The sequence below is a fragment of the Falco peregrinus genome, chromosome 9 (assembly GCF_023634155.1).
Source record: "Falco peregrinus isolate bFalPer1 chromosome 9, bFalPer1.pri, whole genome shotgun sequence".
Classification (NCBI taxonomy): domain Eukaryota; kingdom Metazoa; phylum Chordata; class Aves; order Falconiformes; family Falconidae; genus Falco; species Falco peregrinus.
In genome coordinates this window covers 7,768,475-7,790,522 of record NC_073729.1, presented here as the reverse complement: position 1 = coordinate 7,790,522, position 22,048 = coordinate 7,768,475, and the positions used below count along the sequence as shown (strand labels likewise).

General features: G+C 36.3%; 1 protein-coding gene across 7 annotated transcripts in view; it reads left to right on the top strand.

The window, feature by feature from the left end:
- Window positions 1-4,303, top strand: part of INSC (INSC spindle orientation adaptor protein) — a 140,938-nt gene extending 136,635 nt beyond the window's left edge. For all 7 annotated transcript variants that reach the window (XM_055814526.1, XM_055814528.1, XM_005236279.4 and 4 more), the window contains 3 exons: window positions 789-944; window positions 1,605-1,681; window positions 3,611-4,303. In XM_055814526.1, coding sequence (XP_055670501.1) covers window positions 789-944; window positions 1,605-1,681; window positions 3,611-3,739 — 362 coding nt within the window. In that variant the 3' untranslated portion in view covers window positions 3,740-4,303. The remainder of the gene's footprint in view (window positions 1-788; window positions 945-1,604; window positions 1,682-3,610) is intronic.
- Window positions 4,304-22,048: the final 17,745 nt, after the last annotated feature.

Here is a 22,048-nt window from a genome sequence, read left to right as displayed (position 1 = left end):
ACAGTTAAAATCCTCTGATGCTACCTGAAATAATCTGAATGCCTAATAGCATATGGAGTCTAATAGCACATAATTGTCCTTACATTTAAAATAATATAGAAAATAGGAATCAGCACAGTCTCATCTGTTTTTGTGGTGCTACAATAAGAATATCAGCTCCTACAGGCAATAAGTTAATAAAACCATTTTGTCACAGATTACATAGTCTTCTGAAGTGAAGTCAGTTCACACAGTAAACTTTAAAAGGCAGAATTTCCTGATTTCCCTCATTAAAGGATTCCCTATTCTAAAATACCTTTAAAGAGTTTGAGATGGGAACTTTTAAATGCTTGCTTAAAAATACATAAACTGAAAGAAAAAAAGTTTTACTTTCCTTTAATTCAAAGCAAAACTTCATGTAAAGGCATGAAATATATCACTACAGGTTTTTAGCTGCTTACCTTCAGGTTAGTTTAGAAGCAAATAAAGAATTGCATTTAGTTTGACAGAAATAAATTTCTGAAATCTAAAATACCAACTTGTAGGGGAGTCAAGAAGTTGGAGGAGAGAAGGGTTAGTGCATGTTCTACTTCCAGAAATTCTGTAGCACCCTAGTGAAGACAAAGGTATGCAAAGATCACATATACCTGAATGCTGATGACCAAATTGCAGTCTGCATTTATGCATTCTTTGTGCCCTATTTGGGCAGTGATTGGTCTGTATTTTTGTAGCTGGCTTTTTCCCTTTACTTTTTTGGACTGAATTTTTTGTTCAGAGAGAGGATAACAATGGTTCTTACATCCTTTTAGGTGTCCAACTTTTAATGGAAATGCTCTTTGAAAGATCATCTTCAGGAAATTCAGCAGAAGTTGCTGCTTGTGAGCGAGTCCAACAGAAATCTGCAGTTACGCTGGCACGACTCAGCCGAGATCCTGAAGTGGCAGATGCAGCTGTAAAACTCAGCTGTAAGGATTTATCACTACTTTAATGGCAGATGAAGAAGAGGGAGCGACTGCCAGTCATGGAGAAGCATTTTTTAATTTTTAGCCTCACTTGGTACACTTTATGGAAAAGGTTCCCTATACAGTCTGTCCAGAGAGTAACTGAGGAGATTGTGCTAGATGAACCTCTGGCTCATTTCCCAGAGGAACCTGAGGTGCAGCATCCACTCAACACATAGCTGTTGCAGACGATGCCAACTGAGAGTGCTGCTTCCTCCATTCCTTTATTTAAACCCTTGTGCAGGATCTGTCAGTGGACAGAAAACCTGGACCCCTGCAGGTTCAGATGTGATGAATCTAACAGGAAGGAACATGTTCTTTTGGCTGGAGTTTTTTAAGGGTGTGTGGGAAGATTGGTAGGGAAGAAATGGAGATTACAATTTCCACTTTGAAACAGCAATAGTGGGTAAAAACAATGCATTTGTTTGTTTATACTTTACAACTATTAATTATGATGCCTCAGAACTGCATAATTCCATAGACAATCCCTTAAGTATTTGCATGTCATCTTTGCATTAGAGATCATATCTACTAAGGAAGATAAATATGAAACATATGAAAACCCACCTAATCTCAAAATTGTTTCTCTAAGTTATTTTTCCTGATATTGTTTTGTGTACTCAGGTATTCCTCGCCTAATTAAGCTTTGCAGATCACCAACTGAAAGAAATAACAGTGATTCTGTTTTAGTAGCATGTCTGGTAGGTACATTTTAATCTTTCTTTCATGCTTATCCTGAAAAATACAGGAAAAAACAGCCCTTTAGATTTCAAAATGCCTAAGTATTGCAGGAATGTTTTAAATTCATGCCAGGGTCTCCTGCTTTTCCCCTTAAGCGTAATCATATACAGTGTCAATTATTTATCCTCTGATTGAAGATTTAAGCACATAAGGAAAATTGGCTTCATCTCCACATTATTGAGCACTAAAAAATTTCACTGGAATGCTTCATAATTTAAGGTTTCAGTAATTCTTAAATTCCATTCTCTGATGCTCTGTTTGTTGAAACGAGCCTTGAATCACAGGAGTAGCAGCCGTTTTTCTGCACACACACACACACACGTATGGAGACATTTATGTAAAGTGGCCAAAGAGAAGAAAGGTGTTTTCTTGCTTTCACTATAATACATATTTTTCTATTTGAGCCTCCAAGACAATACAGTGTCCAGCCAAGAAGCTGCCAACAGAAGGTTAACACTTTCTCTGCTTAGGAGAAAGTTCCCAGCTGCTGGCCCTGCGCTGCATTGAATGTGAGCCCCAGCCAGCTGTTGGAGTTGAGTAATTTCACCTAGCGTTCTGAGAGCAAAGTGTTCTGAGGACGTGGGTAATCTAGGGTTAGGAGATAGGTTTGATGAATGAAGACTGAAGAATATTGTTTGACAGTGCTTTTTAATATTAATGTTATTTTAAATGTAAAACTTGGTTACTGCAGCTTTGATTAACAGCTAGCTTTGTACCAGCACATGAGGAGGTTTTGTTCGTTTAAGCAGGACTCATTCAGGGTGAAAAGAGTATGAATGTAAGCATAAGAAATGGTGTGGTTATTCTTCATATGTACCAAGAATGCTTGTTAATCTTGTATGGCTAGAGCAGAGGCCACAGTGATGGCAGCAACCCAGACTGTGATTTTCCCTGTCTCATTGAAGTTGTTGCTGCACATTCCTTGAATTCATGCCTATTGCTAGATATGTTACCTGCCTGCCCATCTCAGCAATCCTGCTTCTCCTGATATTTTGGTAACTGCCTGATGACACTTTCTAGTAAATATGCGGCAAAAATATTGTCACTGAGACTGAAGCTGCTCCAGGCTCTGATAGGTATCATCACTAAAGTCTGAGGACTTGTAGTGTTTTGTAGTTTTAGCTTGACTGTTTACTTTTTGTACATTTTGAAGCAGGCAGTTAACTCTTGTCTCAGTGCTGCATTGACAGCGCAGAGATAAGCTGATCACAACTATCAGACCTTACTAATAGAAGACAATTTTTGTTGTTGAGGAAAGCCAGCCTGTTTTCCAGTTGCATCTGTTGTGTCAGGTTGCTAGAAGGTATGTAATTGTTGTTTATTTTCCTCCAGTGAGAAAAACAAGTAACAACTCAGAAGGGAAGAGTTTATGAAGATAATAGTAACATCAATGCAATTTTTATTGTGCAGCCTCATAATCAGAACAACTGGCAGTTTTATTTGTTCCCAAATGGTTTGAAATGTATGGTTTCTTTCTACAACGCTAGTATCTAAAAAGATATCTGCTGTTGGCATTGCATAAAAAAAAAGCAGATATTTTCTGAATCAGATGGCTTACAGTTCTCATAAATAAGGCAAAAGCTGAGAGGAGAGTTGAGGTACAAAGAGACAGTGTGAGATGTGCAACAGATCAGTTAACACTACACTATCACTCAGGTCTGAGAGTAATGTGCCCAAAATGAACTGTCATTTAATAGCTGCATTTGAGGGTAGATTCTTGAGATAGCTGAAGACAGTAATGAGATATTAGCCAGATAGAAATGTCCATAGACCTGCATGGTTCAGATTTGAGCCTTGGCTATTGTTTAGAGATTGTTATAATGGATTCCTGCAATGAAGATTTCATCAAACTTTAACAGTATTACAGTTGTGGTGTTTTCTTTTTCTAGGCAGCCTTACGGAGACTAGCAGTCATGAGTCCTGATGGACTTGAAGATTCAGATTTTCAGCAGCTAGTAAAGCCCAGACTTGTGGATTCCTTTCTGCTATGCACAAATATGGAAGAGAGCTTTGTATAAATGTGAGCCAAAAATCTTTGAAAAATAATCATGATGATAGATAATACAATAAGATAATACATATACAATAAGATAATACATATACAATTTTATTTCATTTTAGTCCTATTGTTATTTATGACTTATTTATTTTAAAACCATGAACATGTGGTTTGTAGGAGCAGAGAAACAGAATGAGGGAACTTGTTTCAGTGGTTTGCAAAAGTAATTTTATATTTTATTTTCCTGCCAAGACATATCAACAGACCTTATCACTGCAATCTAACAAAATGTTACCTTGTGTAATATAGTTGAGTCAAGGTAACAAAGCCAAGAATTTGGTGCTCCGATGTTAAATGCTTCTTATAATGATATTTTTCTACAGTTAGAATATTTTGCAGGGTTTTTTAAGAAATGCTTTAGTCTCATGCATTTGTTGCACTAGAAGAAAACTAATCTTTTAGCTGAAGTTAACTACTTTGAAATGAAAAGGATGTTACAGTCTGAGTCCAGTTCTTAACTGTTGTTATTTTTTAAATAGAATTATGAAAATATAGGACTGTGATTAGCTGAATTTTTTTTTTTTTTTAAATTTCAAATACTTGCTTGGAATCATGTTAGAGGACATTCTTATACTCTATAAAGATGTGCTCCATCAGAGGATACACACTTGCAGACAGTTCTTTTATTTACATTTACTGAAATTTCACAAAGAAATTGAGAGTATTCTAGAAACATCTTTATGCAATCAAACACACATCATCAATGTGAAGGTATCCACATAAGATTTAAAGTCATTACATACTGATAATTTTCCCTCCTTTCCAAGCCTTACAAGAACTGGAAGTAAGCACGTCCAGACACGTTTTTAAGATTCAAGCTACTATTTTTGTGAAAAGTTGTACATGCATACACTAAATGATCAGAACAGATAAACTATTTGTAACTTGAATTTCCATTTTCCTGTTTTTCTAATTAGTCCTGTCTTTCTAAAACTTTGAAATGGGACTTTTAGGAGCTCTCAGAGTTGACAAAAGGGGATTTTACTCATAAATAACAACATAAAGAGTAAAGAATAGAGTTTATTCTAAAATAGAATTATTTTTTCATGAACATTCCTCTTAAAATTTGCTTTTTCTTTTCATCAACAAACCATATAAATGTAAAATTACTCAACCAGAAATATCTTGAGACTGTTTTCCCCCAGCTTCTCACAAAACATCTCTAGATAATGAAAGTATATGTATTTTTTTCTTGATGGCTTGCAACAGTTGCTCTGGATCATTTTATGATCAGCAGCTTTAGGGTACTAGGACATCTGCCAAAAAAGTAAGTACATTTCTTCTTTACTGTACTTACTTTGTAGATATGTTAAGCAGCTAAATTCATTAATGTTTATTTAGTATTATGTGGTGTTTAGTTGAAAGGCACCAGGAAATTGCTAAGCTGTGATTGCCTTCTGCATTTTCAGTGTCTGAGAAATCTCTCCTGCTTCTAGCAGTGGTATATGGTAGCTACTTTTTTCTCCACTTGAGTATATAGGTTAAGAAGTCTCTGCCTTAACATTTCTTGTGAACTCCCCATTTAACGATGTGCTCTGTCTTGACTGAAGTTTTAAAACATAGAAAACATACAGTGACCTCTGTCATAAGCAACTACTCAAAGATAAGTGTTGAATCAGATGTTTCACAGATGTAATATTCTGCTAAGAGCAGAAATGAATTCTGCTTTGCTTACTTTGAGACAGCTCCTTAGATTTCCAAGATTCTTAAGATGTATGGTACTGTACAGCTTTGAAAATGTTATACAAGTGATGGACTTTAACACTTCCCTCACTAAGCAGAAATACATGTATGAACTATGGATACTTTAAATGGTAAAATCAACTTTCTGGTCTAAACAATGTTCTCATAAATCTCATAAAAAAATTAACTCAGTAAGATCCCATTGCTATCATGCTGATAGCATAGTAATCCCTAACAGAATACAACACATCAAATTCTGTTGTGGATGTTCTGTACCGAACCTTGTTCTGTTAGCTGCAATGAACACCAGAGATGAGTTTGTAGGTGGGGTAGTTTTTATCCCCTACTACATGAAGTTAAAACCTCATTCCAAAAAAGTGTCCACACATGTAAAGTGGACTGAAGGAGCTGTTAAGAAAATAACATTATGACCAATAAGGTTTTAAAGCCATTTCTAATAGTTCAATCAAATATTCAGTGAGCAGGCCAGCAGCAATGAATGAGTGTAATTTGCTCTCAGATGCAATGTCAATCCACAAAAAATTGATTTTACTACAGATACTTTCGATCTGTAAATATATGGCAATTATTCTAGCCTATATTGTCCATTTACATGTGTTCATATTATGAATGGGGCTTTTTACGTTAAAGAAACAAAATACTTTTAAGTGATATTCGTATTTGCAGTAGAAAAACATATCTTCAAAGAGCCAGTTCAGACCTGTTATCATCTAAGTGTCATCAAAAACATTTTTGCTAGGTCTGAATTTTTCACCTAAAGCTGTGCACCTTATTTTTTTATATGCTAAAGTTTAGCAGAACATAAACATACCTCTTCCTTTCTTCTTAATTAACTTGGAAATAAAAAATCATTAAAAATACTGAAATATTATTTTCACATTATTTCTGAATGAATTCTGGATAAAAAATGTCTGCTCTGAAAGCGACTTTTCAGTTTTTAAATGAACAAAAAACAAAGAGCAGTTTAAGCCAGAATAAACATGTTTGATTTCAATGTAGCATGAAACAAAATGTTTCATATCAAAAGATTTTCACTAAAACACATATTTTGGTGGATCAATCTTTGGACTCCCTGTGTATATACATATACAGTTAGTAGACTGAGATACACAGTATATGTAATACATTTACATATCAATTCCTCTGTGTGGACTCACTGACCTTTAGAGACTTCATGTAGGGTAGATCTTAGCTTAATCATTCTGGAAACTGAATGATATGCTTGTCAGAAATGTAGTTTCATTTTCTGAACATTTTAGATTTTGTATGAGATTAGAAATGTTAGACAAATGTGCAGTGAACTGTAGGATTCTCTGCAACTTTGATTTACATTCCAGTGACTTTGGACAATATGTTCAAATTTCAGCTTTAGTTTGAACTGTTTACAGGTATTTGGGGCCCAGATGTTTCTTTCATAGAATATTTTTTTTTTCTTGGTTTGTTGTGTGTTTGATACATGAATCATTTATGTGGAATGTTGCTTGTCTGACCTGTTTTGTTTAAAATAAAATAATATTTGTGTCTACAAGGGATAAGATAATGTCTTGGTAAATTGAATGTCTTACCTATTTTTTAGGGTTGCCCGTTACTATCTAAAAGATGAGACTTCATCTCTAGGGTGTCATGTTGTCTTAGCACAAGACTGATTCTAGTATCTCATCTGGCTTGTTCCAAATATGTATGTTGAGTTTAAATATCAGCAATGAGCAGTCAAAAAACCCAATGGCTTTTGTATTTGGATAAATCTGCTTTGATTTTCAGTTTAAATTTATATTAAATGTATTTAAAGTAACACTCCAGACACCGTAAATTATTCACTAGTGTTCTCATTTTTAAGGGGAGGGAGGGAAGATGGCATTGAGCATTGAAAGATAGGTCTAGAGTGAATTTGTTCATTTGAGTTGGAAGTGCTTAGCTGGTGGGGAAGGGAGGTGGGTGAATAGTTTCAGCCCTTGACAGACTAAAAAACCAGGAACAAGGAAAACACAGGGTCATCTATTTTAGATACTCACATGCTTTGCACAACTCCTTATCTCTACTTTCTAGTTTGTGCTTGGGCCTGAGTTTCTCTTTTTCCATCTATGACAAATTTCTTCCTCTTGGGAGTGTTATTTGTATAATTGCTAGTTATCTGAATAGGAGAGAGATAAATTCCAAGGTCTGGTGCTTCTAATTATTATATTGATAAGGGTTTTGCTGAGAAACTGACTAATAAAAATAGCTTCTTAAATAAATGTATTTTAGATCACCTAGAACAAAAAGAAATGTTCATTGTTCCCACAGTGTGGGGGGAATAACCACTGTATTCTCCAGAAAACTTGAGAGAAAGTATATGTATGATAGTCTGATTTCAGGTGGTACTTATATTAGCAGACTTGCTAGAGTTAATGAATTGATCAGTCCGCTGCTAAATAATCACTGAATCAAAGTAATAAAGGAAAACTACTAGACCTACAGACAAAACACTGGGAAGTCAAAGATTTTTCTCTTTCCTTTTCAACAGCTAATCAGTGACTTTTTGTTTTAATAATTCACGTGTGCCTAGAACCCAATGGAACCTATGCGAAACCAGTGCAAAAAAGGTGTAGTAGGTAATACTGCTAGTTTGCTTTAGAGAGAAATCAAAAGGTATCAAAGGGCTTAAATGGCGTGAAGAAGGAGGTATGTTGAATGTGGTACCTTTTCTATCACTGTTGTGATCACCTGTGTCACAAATGTCTAACTGAAAGGTACACTGCTTTTACTCTTTTTCTTCAAGCTTTCTTTTAACTTGCTTTTGTCCATGTCCTGAACAACATTTAAAATGTGACCTAACAATGCACACGTATCTCCAAAGTTTTTAATTTTGGTGCTTAAAAAAATTTAATCTCATTTTTTATATATATACCACAGAATGTAAAAATGTTCTTTTTGAGTAGCTCTGGAGGGATATACCTAACAAGATATGTCCATTACGTATGCTCATCAGATAAGGCAAAGTTTATGATAAGTTGAGAAGATATATCTAAAAAGATCCAGAAACAACCATTTTCACTTGGATTAGAAGAATAATTACGGAATGGGCTGAATCATCTAGGGAAGCCTTCTTTGAAGCTATGGTAGGTCTGTGTGCCTGTACTGCAGTACAGAAGAGCCAAAGCTAACCCCCAGGTTTTGATTCCTGCTAGAATTTGAACTGTAGAGATCTAACCTATAGAATAAAACTAAATAAAATCTCACAATATGAAGCTAAGGATAAATGGCTTGTAAAATTTTGTGATGACCATGAACATATAAGGAGTCGCTTTAAACATTAAGCACATTAAGCAATTTACTTGTTTACACTTGCTTCCATTTCCAAAGCAAGATACAATGCCTTCTATCACGGCTCTTTACTTTTGTACTGCTTAATTATTAAAAAGGCCACACTTCTTTTCAGAGCAGCAATTATTACAAATGAGTAATTTCAGAAGTTTGTCCCATCTTTAGAGATGGATAAACAGGAAAGTGATTCAATACTGTGAAGCACAGCCAATTATTTACATGAGCGTCTCATGTCTCATCCTTTGAAGGACACAAACTTTGTGGAATGAGATAGAATAGTTATTAGTTTAGGATATCTGGAGTAGAAGAAATCTATTCTGTGCTTTAGTCTAGGGGGGAATTCTCAACTGTTTTGAAATTTAATTCTATAAGTATAGCCCAGACCAAAAAATTAGGTACTTTCTGTAGACCACAGAGAGAAGTGGACCATTCTTTCTCTTTGAGGTTGACTGCCCAAGACAGAGAGTATACATAATACCATGGAGCTGGTGGGGGGTTTTTTGTTTGTTTGGTTGGTTGGTTTTTTCCCAGTGGCTATGGAAAAAAAGTGCTGGTGATTTGTTTGGAGTTCTTGACATCTAGCTGTTAGTTCAGATCATGTGAGATGAATTTCAGACTCAGTCTGGAGACAAAAGGCAGGCATTTTTTCAAATGGGTTTCACATGCTGTTTACGTACCAAATACAATTCCCATCAAAATCAGAATTTTTTGCAACATCAGACTCTCCCTTTGGAATTACTAACTTGAGACATTATTTTGTTGTTTGGTATGCACTGGATGATGACTTCTTGCTAGCGTTGTAAAATAAGGACTAGCTGGAGCAACTCATCTAACCCAGAATACTATAGCAGATTATACATTTCTTACTAGAGAAAAATCTATTGCATTAAAGAGAGGGAGAGAGAAAATGGGTCACAGGACAGTAACTCAGAATGATCTCCAAAGTGAGTTAAAACCACTAAGCTAATAAATAGCATTGCAGGTCAGGAAAGGTGCTGCTCACTAGAAAAGAAATAAACAAAAAAACCCTCAAACCCAGCATCCCTTCTGTCATGGTTTAACCCTGGCTGGCAACCAAGCGCCACGCAGCCTTCCTGGAAAGAACAAAGGTGAGTTCTAAGGAGAAAAAAATCCTCTTACATTTCCAACTTTATTCAGAATGGTCTGAATTGTACTGCTTGTCTTTGCCTGTCAAGTTGTCTTCTTTGCCTTTGCTTGTATTAAAGATCTCATAATTACTGTTACATGAATATTTTTTTTTCCTTGAACTCAAAATTTTTAGCTCTAAATGTGGCATTAGATAAATAAGAGATGAAAAATGAAAAATGGACAGATACAAAGCCAAAACTTGAAAAACTTGAAGAGATTTCTTTTTGGAAATGAATTAGTGCATAAAAACATTTTAAAACAAAGTTTTGATTAAACAGCTTCTTAATGAAGTAGATAACTGAAAAACTGTGTCAGGATGGTCCTCTTTGAAGTCATGAAAAACTGTGTTACGCTTATACACAAATCCAATATTTCCAGCTTTGAAAGACTCAAGAGAACTTCAGAAATGATGCGGTTTGGAGTTTTTCACTTAGTTGTTTGAGACAATGAGGTGAGGCTTTTGTAAATTATGCCACAAGATAAATATAGGTGGATCTTAAAACCAATAGCCGTTAATGTGCCATTTCACAGATGCCATCACTTTACAGTAGGCCAGAAATACAGAAGCTCTTGGATATACTTTTGCTGGACTGAATACATTTCTTTACACCTTTTTCCCCCCCCAATCATTAGGGGAAGGAATAGAGGCAACAGCATTTTAATAGCTATAGAGGAATTTGTCAACGTTTGTATTCTAAATTTTTGCACTTGACCAGACAGCTAGGAGACTTGGACCACAGGATAACAGTGAGAAAGGACCCTTCATTACAAGGTGGAGTCTGGGACCTAGCAGCGTCAATGGGTAACACACTGATTAATGGGGGCAATTTCCAGGTGGTTCAGGCCATCCTTGTAAGCATAAATGGAAGTTGCTAAATCCTTGCATGGGAGTCTCTGCTGCTGTGCTTAGTGTGGCTTAAGCACTGAGCTAGCAAACTTTAGCAACCCATTCTTGAATCAAGAATGTGCTTTCCATCAACGCTGCAGATGATAATGATATATGTGTGGTGGTTCACAACTGTGTTCCTTTCTGATTTTCTCAGTGTCTTTCCGCTTGATGTCAACTGATTAATGCTTGCCTTTAGAGTGAATCACAGCTTAAGATCAAACCCAACATGCAAACCCCAAGACAGTGACATGCTTTACAGTGCTTTTGCTGGCACTGTCTCATTGCTCTGTTACATCTGCAAGGCAATCTCTTGGTCTAGCACCTTGGCTAAAAGGTTGTCTTTTTTCTCATTTGCATATTATCACCATCTGACAAATATTTCTCCTCAAATACTTAAATCTTATTTACTTTTCCCTTTTGAAAGCATTTTACTTAGAATAGTTACCACAGTGTTGAGCAGTGCACTCAGATGGAATTTCTGGATTCTGCTGCAAAGATCAGATGAATGTCCATGAGTTGTTTCTACTCTCATTTTTTGTCTCTCTTTCATATGTAGACTAAAAACTACAGGTGTGGAGTGTTCCTTTCCATCTTTTAATATGATACTAAGTTCTCTAAGATCCCTCATTTTATTTGAGGCCACTTAAAAATAATATATTAAAAATTAATATTAATACAAAGAGCAGTTCCTTTGGCTGTACCAACATGTTCTTTGTCTTTGTGACCTTGTGGTATTCTTGTGGTGTATGCCTTTGCAGTTTATTTTGCAGTTAATAATCTGACATGGCTTTAACTGAAATGGTTGCCTTTTGTGTCCAAGCCCATTTTCAGCTGCAGCATTTATTCAAAAAGAATAGCTGAATTCAAACATTTTTTCCATGGATACATCTATTGTTTGCAAGCTCAACTGAATGCCCCTTTCAGGCGGCAATACTTTTGTTGCTTCTCATACTCAGTTGGTGTTCTGCCTTCTTCATTTATCCATTGATCACATTCATAATTTTTTCACTTTTCTCATGATCCGTATCAATAAGAAAATGTCCCAGATCTGAGATATTTTTGATGACACAGTTTTGATTTTTATTCATGGTAAAGGATATATTTAAGGACTTACTTGTTGCTAATCATGTAAAAGATCTTTCATTGTCTGCTGAAATCCACCTATACCTTTCAGGTCCAGATTCCACACCCGTCCCACTAAAGCCTTCAGAGGAAAGCTCACGTGCTGATACTACAGTTGTGGCCTTGTAAATTAGAAATGTAGCATTTTCTCTGTAGTTCATTACATGCCTAATGTCTTTCTACATAGATTAGTTCTCTTTTACTTCATCACATTGCTACCTAGAGCAGATAAATTCATTTGGGTTTGTTTGTCAAAAAGCAGACTAAAAAAATACATTGCACTCTCCCCACACCCCCCCTTTGTTAGTTTAGAACTTTAGCTCACCTGTTTGTTCTGGCTGTTGTCAATGATTAATGGTGAATGATCTGTGAAGTGTTGTCTACTAATGATACTTTAACTATGCATTATCCTATTAACCATTAAAACAGAACACATGTAGTGGAATCACATTGAGCAAAAGAAAGATATTAATGCGCCATGAATTTATTAATAGTGGAGAGGAGGAGAGTTACTTTGTCAGGCATGCAAAATATTCCTGGTGAAAGAAGAAAAAAATTCTTCACTAGAATCTTTAGGGGAGGCAAAGAAGCAAGAGAAAATTTACATAACTGAAATACTGGGCGTTGAATTGCCTAAATCAATAAACCCTCCAATTTTATTTGGAGAATGGCACCTATTAGTTAACTTTCCCTCCAACCTCATTTCACCCAAAAATAATAGGGGGAAAAAATGCTGTAGCTCTTTTAATTCTGATTTAAATGTTGTAAGTTAGCGGGGTCAATAATTCAAAACGCTGGTACAGAGGTGTCATTGACATTAGGATCTCAGACTTTTGAGGTAGAACATCTTCACTAAAGAAGTATGAATTATTTTTCCTGAAAAAAATTCTTTCTTACATAGTTATATTTTTAATGAAAAGTATTTCTGTTAAAATAATCGCAAATGGACCCTCCCTGCTATTTTTAAAAGCTAACTAGAGAAGAAAAACTATTTTGTTTAGAGAAGAGCCATAATACAAATGAATTAAAAAATCTTTAACCATTACTTTGGTTTCTACAGTCTTGCTACCTGTGAATTAGTTCATTCTCTGGTGAGTGTGAATAGACAAACTATGAATTTTATTAAGATTCTGATTTACTTTTTCTAATATAAAACTATTTCTGGGTCTCAGCTATAATCAGTAGAATAAAATATGGCTGCTGGTAAGTAAAAATTTTAGACGTATGAAGTATTTATTTTAATAAATTTCACTTTAGTCGTCCTTCTAAGGCCTAGTGACTGCACTAGTGGAATAAATGTCTCGGATACAAACTGTCCCAAAGTCCTGAAACAACTTTTCACTGTCCAGTGACTCTTGGCAGTTCTAGATATCTGTTTACCTTTCACAAGATTTTACCAAACAAGTTCTCACATCTTGTTTTCTTTCAAGATATTTCACAAAAGTTGTATGTCCCTTTTTACCTTGAGTCCAGACATTCCTGTGTCAATGGACAAAAGAAAATCTTGTTTCACCCAGGGGCTACTTTTTGAGTCACAGGCAAGTGAAAAAAGGTCATATGGTTTTACTTGCAGCACTTTTGTAGTCCTGCCCTGCAGACTGAAGGTCTGTTTCATGTGGGAGGCCAGGAGCCAGGAAAGATATGAAGTACAAGCAAAAGGGAAGGTCTTGCTGAATGTGCCTTCTCCTGTTGAAGATTCAACCAAGTCTTCATCTGAAGAATGCGTCATGGCCCCTAATGAGTTCAGGTGTCTATTGTCTTCATTCAGTATCCTGTGGATTTGTTTACTTTTTAAAAAAGCCTCTTGAGCAGTAACTTCTCTCTGTTCGTATCAGGACAGCTGAGAGCTGCAGCCCTGTGGATAATTCTAATTTTGTCTGCATACCTCTTTTTTTTCCGCTTTATTTGCAACCCTTGCCTGCTGAAGAACCATCTTCCTTACTATTTATTTGCTCATGGCAAACTTTTCTGAAATCTAGAAAACTGCAGTCAAACTCACCACATAACTAATATGTTTCTTCTGTGTACAGACAAGTATTATTTTATAATACTGAAGCATTTTCTGGAATACTTAATGTTAATAATTAGCCAATTTTGTTAGGAACAGTTGCTTATATTATTCTCCTCCAGTCACATATTTTAGTTGTCAACAAACTGCTTTTAACGGTTCAAGTGAAGTCTTTTTTTCAGTTCTAACTTATTTTTAAACAAGGAAGCAATTTTAAAATATTAATGTGAAGGTTTGATTTTCAAAAAAATAAAGAGCAATCAAAAGAATCTTGTAAAAGGAGTCAATCCTCACGTAGCAGCCTAAGGTTTTACCATAGGCTGCATTTTTCTTTTTTCTCCAGAAGTACAATGTTGCTATTGTTCAGTTTCATGTTAGTTCTGGCTGCTGTTCTACAAATCCCGTTGACAATACAGTAATCTAGGGGCCCCTTTACAGCTGGGTGGGAAAGGAATTGAAACAATCACGTTTTAAATATTCTTGAAAAGTGCTTGATAGCTTTTTAACTTGTTCAAGTGACCCAGTCACATGAACAAGGACATTTTAAAAGGTCTTAGTGATGCATTTGAATCTTATCTTACTTCCTAAAATATTTAAGAGCCAATTTCCTTTACATGTGTAACGTCTCTAGTCAGTTTGGCTGTTTTAATCTGGGTGAAATCTGAATAAGGTTAAGTCATCTAAAGACCTTCAAATGAACCTTTCTGAAGTCTTATAAGGCTGTTGAACTCATCAGAAATATATGATCACTATGCACTGCTTGCTATGCATCCAAATTCTCTTCCAAGTCTTAAGGGATGAATGTAGCCAGATAGCCAGCTTCTCTTTGGGCCACCTGGTCACATGAAAAAAAATCACAGAAAACATTTGATTGCACGGAGAATTCTTGAGGGTTAATTTTGTCTTCCAATAGCCTTAAAAAAATCTGAAATTTGTCTCTAAAGAAAATTAAGCTCTTCACAAAAAGAAGTTCAGACTAAAGAATTTTTCTGTAGCAGGATAAGTTTTTCTTAAGTTGGTTTTACATATTGTTCAGTGGATTTGAGTTTCTTTTAAAAGAGCAGAGTAAGTAATTTTTTGTTTCAATGCATGATGCAGATAAATATAAAGTGATGAAAAGTTACTAGTTTTATAGAGAACAATGAAAGATGCTACAGGTGTCAGGTGCAAGGAGTCAAGGTCAGTATAAACAAATCAATACTGATTGATGTTTTGTCTCCTTAATCAAAGATCCAGAGTTTAGCTGATCCTGAGTTTAATCTTTTATTTCTTAAAAAAATATATGCTTCCATGGAGACTTAGTGTGCAAATAAGAAGGGAAAGTACTGAGAATCTCTGTCTGGGTTTAGCTGACCAGAAGGGTATGAGCCCTCTTCTATAGTGTGGGAACTCTGGGCCTCGTGGGCCTCTTGTTCCCTGTGGGAGTGAAGAAAAATGTAGCCATGAAAACTAGGTGAACCAAAGCATGAGGTCTTGTTTTTCACGAGAGGGGTGGATAAGAGCAAGTAAAAGTTGAAAAGAATTGAACCCAAATGTTTAGGAAGAAGACCCCACTGGGACTTGGTTAAACGTGGGAAACTAAAGCAAATAAATGTTGCAGGGACTCGATATGAACACTATAGCTGGAAAACCAACTGTAGTCACAATCATGAATGTAGTTATAATCAAAGTGTCATTGAAAACTTTGATATTTATGAAGCATCAAATGACATGGGAAAAACTGATACAACACTAGATACTGTTTTGTATTAGCAATGACATCACTTCGCAATTGACAGCTCATCTGCCTGTGTTTGGTTTACAATAGTGGCATGAGTTCTATGAGCTCATTAATTCATTGACACAGATTAGAAAAATGGATATTTTTTTTTCTTTCAAAACACATAGATGTAACCCAAAGCTAAATGAGTCTCTTTGCTTTCTCAACTCATGATGCAGTGCAAAATGACTTTTCGAAAGCTTGTTTTAGATGTACTTAAGGACTTGCTGGGGGAGAAGTGGTGACATCTACTGGAATTTTAAAACACTTCATCATATGTTTCCAAGGCTGCTAGCAAGACATATTTGGTTTAGGTCTGAAGTTGGATGAATAATGAAGAAACAGTTTCTACTTATATTTGTGCAAATTGTGAAGCAAATCTTCAGCCATCTTGGGGTTGCTTTTGATGTCATTTCCTGTACACAGTCATAGAAGTATGAAACTTTAATTGCATAACTGTTGGCAGAAAATAAATGTTAAGCTCACACAGGAATACTATGAAAAGTGAATTTCTAATGTAGTTTCTGTAAGCCTTTGTACCACAAAGCTGGTTCCATGAGTTATGTTCATTAGACTGGAAGATGGAAACAATATTAAGTGATTTATGGGACCAACTGCAATTGAAGAGTGAGTTTGTGCTTGGAGTAGCAACCCCTTACTTCAAAAGAAATTTAAAAAAAATCAGTGAGGGAGGAATATGTGAAGCAAATTGCAACGTGCTCCCCACATTTCATGGAAAGAAGGAAGGAAACTCATCCATCATTAAATGCATTCATTAAAAATTATTCACTCAGATCCATTTAAACCATGTTCTAACTTTAATCTCTTGATTTCTTGGGGCTAGATTGTGATGCGTACTGCATGCCCAATAAGAGTGCAAGGCTTTTCCTGCATCCTGATGTAGGTTGTGTGGACCTTGGGACTGGGTCTGCAGGAGCAGAAGTGTTATACATCTGCTTCTTCTCTCCCCTCTGAGGGAATGTGAGGGGAGGGAAAGGGGGATGGGATTGTAGATGAAGCAATCCCTCTTGGCACAAAAAAAATCCTCCAACTGGCTTTCTGGGATTGGCTGGGGGGTCAGGGTTTCCCAAAATTTTATTATTATGAACCAGTGATAAGAAATAATTACCTGTGGGACAAGGAAGATGTAGGCAATAAACTGACCCCTTGAGTTGTGTTTTCCAATGTTGTCTGTGTGCTATTGCAATTTACCTATCCCATCCCCTTCAGTCTATGCCTAATCTTTAATCCTTAAAATCCAAAGAGTTTATGGCTTTACAGAGTTTATGACCTGATCGTAGGATGCGATTGTGTCATACAATTTAAAACTGTAGAAGGTGAGGAATGGGAGTCTTCCTGCTGATCTAAAATGAAAAGCCAGATTACCAATGTCCGAAGTAATGCCTGTCCTAGTTCCACAGGCTCTTAGCAACTCTGTCTTTTACCTGGCACTCTGCATTTTCAACCTTTGCCTATAATAGACTAAATAAATTGTGTGATTTCTGGTGGGTGATGTTAAATGATTGTTTAGTGTCTGATTCAAAATTATCTAGTGGAATCAAACTCATCTTCCTAATAGAAAAGCTAATCATTGGCAGACTCTGCAGCACTTGGATTTTTCTGCAGTATGTAAAGTAACATGCACAAGAAATACTGAGGGGAAAATGGAGAAGGATGCTCCTTGAAGTCCCACCATTTTTCATTCTTGAAAGAACTATTTCAAATATTACGTGTAGCTGGTTCACATTATTATTGTGCCTGGGGTTTTTTTTACCCATTATATCCTTTTTGTTAGAAAGTGTCTAATCTGTGAGAAACTTTCTGTAAGGTTTCCACCAAGCTGTCCTTAAGGATTTTTTGTACTGTTAAGGAGATTTATTATTATGGTATGACAAAAGGAAACCATCTGCTGTCATTCATCAAAATGCAAGTCTACACCAGTCTTACCTCTAATTCTGAAAGTTGCAAATGTGTGGAGATTTTGTGTTGATTTTTGCACCTGTGAGCATATGACCTATTGTAATATTCTATTCCTGCAGCCTTCAGTTGAGTCCTGTGAATCAAAGTAGATCCCCAGTCACACTAGATTTTCTTGTAATAGAGTCGTAATGGGTGTTGTTTCACTTCAGAAGTGTGCTCTGGTTATGACACTGCCTGTCTAAAGAAATTTTACGTGTGGTATTTTAACTTATCACAAAATTGGAACTATTTGGCTGTCGGCATTATGGTGAGAAACTCTGATGTGACAGTTTTCTGACTTTATTAATAAGTTTTAATCCTCCAAACACATTTTGTTAGTACATCTTGACTTTCCTGCATTGTGTCTTTGATTTGCTAGACTGACAGGTTTCTATCAATCCACCAATCTTACTTAGCTAGCCTGCTGCTCACAGGTTACTCTAGGTTTATAGTGACACAAATAACACATTTTTAATTGAACAGAGATTCCCTGAGTCTGTGTGCATATCCACATCCATTTCTATGGCTAAAACCTACTCTTACTGCTGACCTTTGAATATCCAAGATCTGTACACAAAGTCTTTATATATTTTCATTTAGTACTTTTCATAATTATGCTTTGCTGAATCAGGTCAGGGTGCGCAGTCTGGTGGAGAAATGTATGTAAGAAATGCAAAAAGTTGCCTGTACAAGGGAGCTGGCAAACCATCTGGCACAAGTTCATAGTGTTTTAGTATGGCATCCACTTAAATGAGCTGAAGATCTGGCTGAAGACATTATAGCTACGATACTTTATGTTAAGCGAGTAAGACAATAAATGATTGAGGGTGCAAGTACTAAAATCTTCCTCAGACAAGAGCACATGATATACAATTAATAGTTATGGTAAATCTGTCTGAAATGTATTCCATATCATTTGTGGCAAGATTTGCTTTCAATCAGAGATTACAGGGAACATTTAAATTAGCAATGAGAATTACCCTGAATTACCCTGAATCTGCCTGCTTAGATTTGGTGGATCCTTTTCTATCCTTTCTGCATGAAAGTCCAACTATAGAACATTTTTGAAAGCAACAATTGTGATTTTATAATGAACCACAAGAGGGGGGAGAATGAACATAAATGAAAGAACTTGATTTTAATGAACAACTGTTACATTTAGGACAATGCTGTATCAATGCTGAATTTAAGAATCTTGGGCAGGTGTTGTCTGTGGAATGAAGAGTTTGAAATAATGGTGAGATGCTGTCCCTAAGATTCACTTTTCAGGTCTGCTGATTTATTGCTGAGCTTCACTTAAAGCTGTGGACAAACTACACTTCCAAAGTTGCAAAATACTATGCCGGGTATACTCATCCCTTTCTTTATTGCCTTGATCAAACAGAAACAAATGCTAATGAAACGATAAAAATAGAGATCTCTGTGACCTGAATAATCAGGTTTAAAGCCTTCTACCCTGCCTTTTAATTTTTTCCCCCAATTACATAAAAGAGTTCTCTAACTCAAATAATGAAGGAATTTCTCCCTGGTGCATAGATGAGGTTTTGGTGTCAATGTGATAACTAAATCATCTCACTGTTGTGATCATGGACTGACACAGGACTGCTGAAATTCCAAGAGTGTTTTCAAGCTACTTTTTAAAGAAGGCTCATAGTCCCCTGCTCCTCACATACAGAAGCAGCTATAGTGATGACAAAGCTGGGGTCTCCTGGAGGTGGTACTCTGGGACTGCTGAGAGCACGTGCCCCTACAGCTGGATCAACTCTTGGGAGAGCATGCACAGGCAGCTTTGGCATGCAGTCGACTTTCTAACCCCAGGACTCTGCGGGCTTGGGGGCAGTTCCTATAGCCAGCTGGAGGGCAAGGAAGGAAAACAGATTTCAAGAAGCAACCCACTCCACCCTCCACTTTCTCTTATTTCAAAGTGGGTACAAGGGGCAGGCAACTTCCCAATTTTTACTCCTCTGCATCTCATGTTCTCTGTCCCTCCTGGCCTAGGTTGTCAGTCCCCTGGGAGAGGGATAAGAAAGAAAATGAGTCTTACTTCCCCCCAGACTGAGAAAGAAACAAAGCAACAATTACAACAGTAATATGAGGATGGTATTGCAGCAGGTGGTTGCAGCATGGCAAAAAATAGCATAGGCAGCAAACCTCCTCAGCTTTTCTCTGCAAGTAATTGCAAGTAGCCCAGTAGACCATAACTCTGAGAGAACACCATGTAATGTTATTAGGCAAAATTATAATGTCCTTCATTTCATGTTGAAAAGCTGAACGGTGCTAAAGGAGGCTTGCAGAAAGAAATTAGGATAGTTATACTAGAAGAAGACAGAACGTTGATTACAAGCAGTGAGGTATCCAGATTTGACTAATGTCACAGTTATTGGATGCATAAGCCCTAATGGTGTTTAAGTGGTTGCTAGAATGGATGTAATTAATGTAATTTATTTGTCAGCATCCAAACACCATAATACTCGGAACAGGGTGGGAGGTCCCTTGCCTAGCATATAGCCCTACAAATATTTTTCAGTGTCTTTTTTCACAAGTACACAAAAACAGTGACCCTGACTTTTAAATTTTATTATTCTCATTTTTTAAGGGACATCAATTATGTAGCTCCACTGATTTAAACAGAATTTTTCTTGTTTTGAGTCATGGGTTTTAGAGGGATACTTTGAAATGATCTAGTCTGGCTTGCTACTTGAAGGCAATAATTGACCTTGCATCTAATATCTCCCAAGTGAGTGTATGTGTTTTAGAGAGAGATTCTCCTATTTTGACTGAGCTACTATAGGATTAACAGTAAACTGATTGCTTAAATTGCTGCAGTGACTAATGATGATCTATGCTTAAAAAAAAAAAGTAGTGTATTTCTAATGTGGGTTTCTTTCAGCTGGAAGCTGAAGTTAATCTTCAGCTATGGGATCTTGTCATGTTATGTCAAAGAACCTTGCGTTAATGGAGAACTTTCCTTCCCCTACCTAAGTATGACTGGGCTGTAATCAAGATGTTTGAATTGCACAGAAAAAGCTTCTGATATTTCTCATTGTATGGCTGTTGCTTTTGATCTCACCATTTTATAACTTTCTGACCGTTTCAGTATCTTCACTTTGTGGGGTTTGGTGGGGCTTTTTTAGATCTAAAGACCTCACTAATGTCATGTATGTGGATAAAAACCTTAGTGCTATTGCTTGATATTTCCCTGCTTATACAAAGAGTCAGGGTTGTCATTCCTGTTGAGAGCTATTCCTTTAAGTGATATAGTACCTCCAAATGCATATAGTAACTCTACTGCTACGCTCTACCCTCTACTTGCGCTAATGTGAAAACACTCCTAGCTTTGGCATTGTTCCTAGCCAAATCAGAGAGAAAACAGATTTGTTATTCTTGCAATTAATGAATATGTTAGGGTTAATAGCAAAACTTTATCAACATGCATTCAACATGCATTTTCTTTTCAAGCAAGTTAATATTTTTGAATAACAGCCTCTTTAAGTTACTGCTGTCCTCTGCACTGAGGACTGACATTGTAGGACTGTGATGAGACATGGTTGCCTTTCAGTCTGGATCCAGATCAATTACCTTATTGTGAAGCTACCAACAAGAAAACTGACTAGGCTGTATATCGAAGTTCAACATAAATAGCAGCTGTCAAAACCATCAGATTAATTATTGTTCATTAATCATTTCTTGTTCAAGATGGAGAACCCTTCCAAATCAAGTCACGGAAAACTTGGAACTGCTGTTTACAGCAGTAGGTATGTATTTTGATGAGGGTTTATGGATTTCTCAAATGTTTTGTTATTTACACGCTGAATTATTTTTTATGGGAAGTCTTTCCCTCCATGCCCAACAACATAGTTAAGTTTTAAAGATCTTAGAAGAGATAAATCAGTGCAGTTCCACTGTAAATAGTGGAGCTATACAAATTCATATGACTGCTTCCTCTTTATTCCCCCTGACTTACTTGAGTAGCTTGAAGGCAGTGTCGTGTTTAGGGTAGCCTAAATTAGCATAGAAATATTTCTCTTAAGACATATAACTACAAATGGAAAGCTTTCTTTTTCTTTTTGTCAGAGTTCAGTTAGCAAAATGTAGACAAGAAGAAGCACAGTTAGTGGGGAAGCTCCTTGTATTGGAACAAATGAACAGTTACAAGTAGCAGTCTTGTGAAACAATGAAAGACTAAAATTTAGCTGTGATTCAGAAAACAGTAAATTACTGATGTTCTTTTAACAATCATCTGTATTGAAAAAATGTATCCTAGTGCCTATGTGCTTCTGCATTCCTCACTGCTGCTCAGAATCTTTGAATTGCTTCTTGTTGCTATCTTGATCTTAGGAGAACCTGCAAGTGAGAAGCTTGACTTAACATAGTG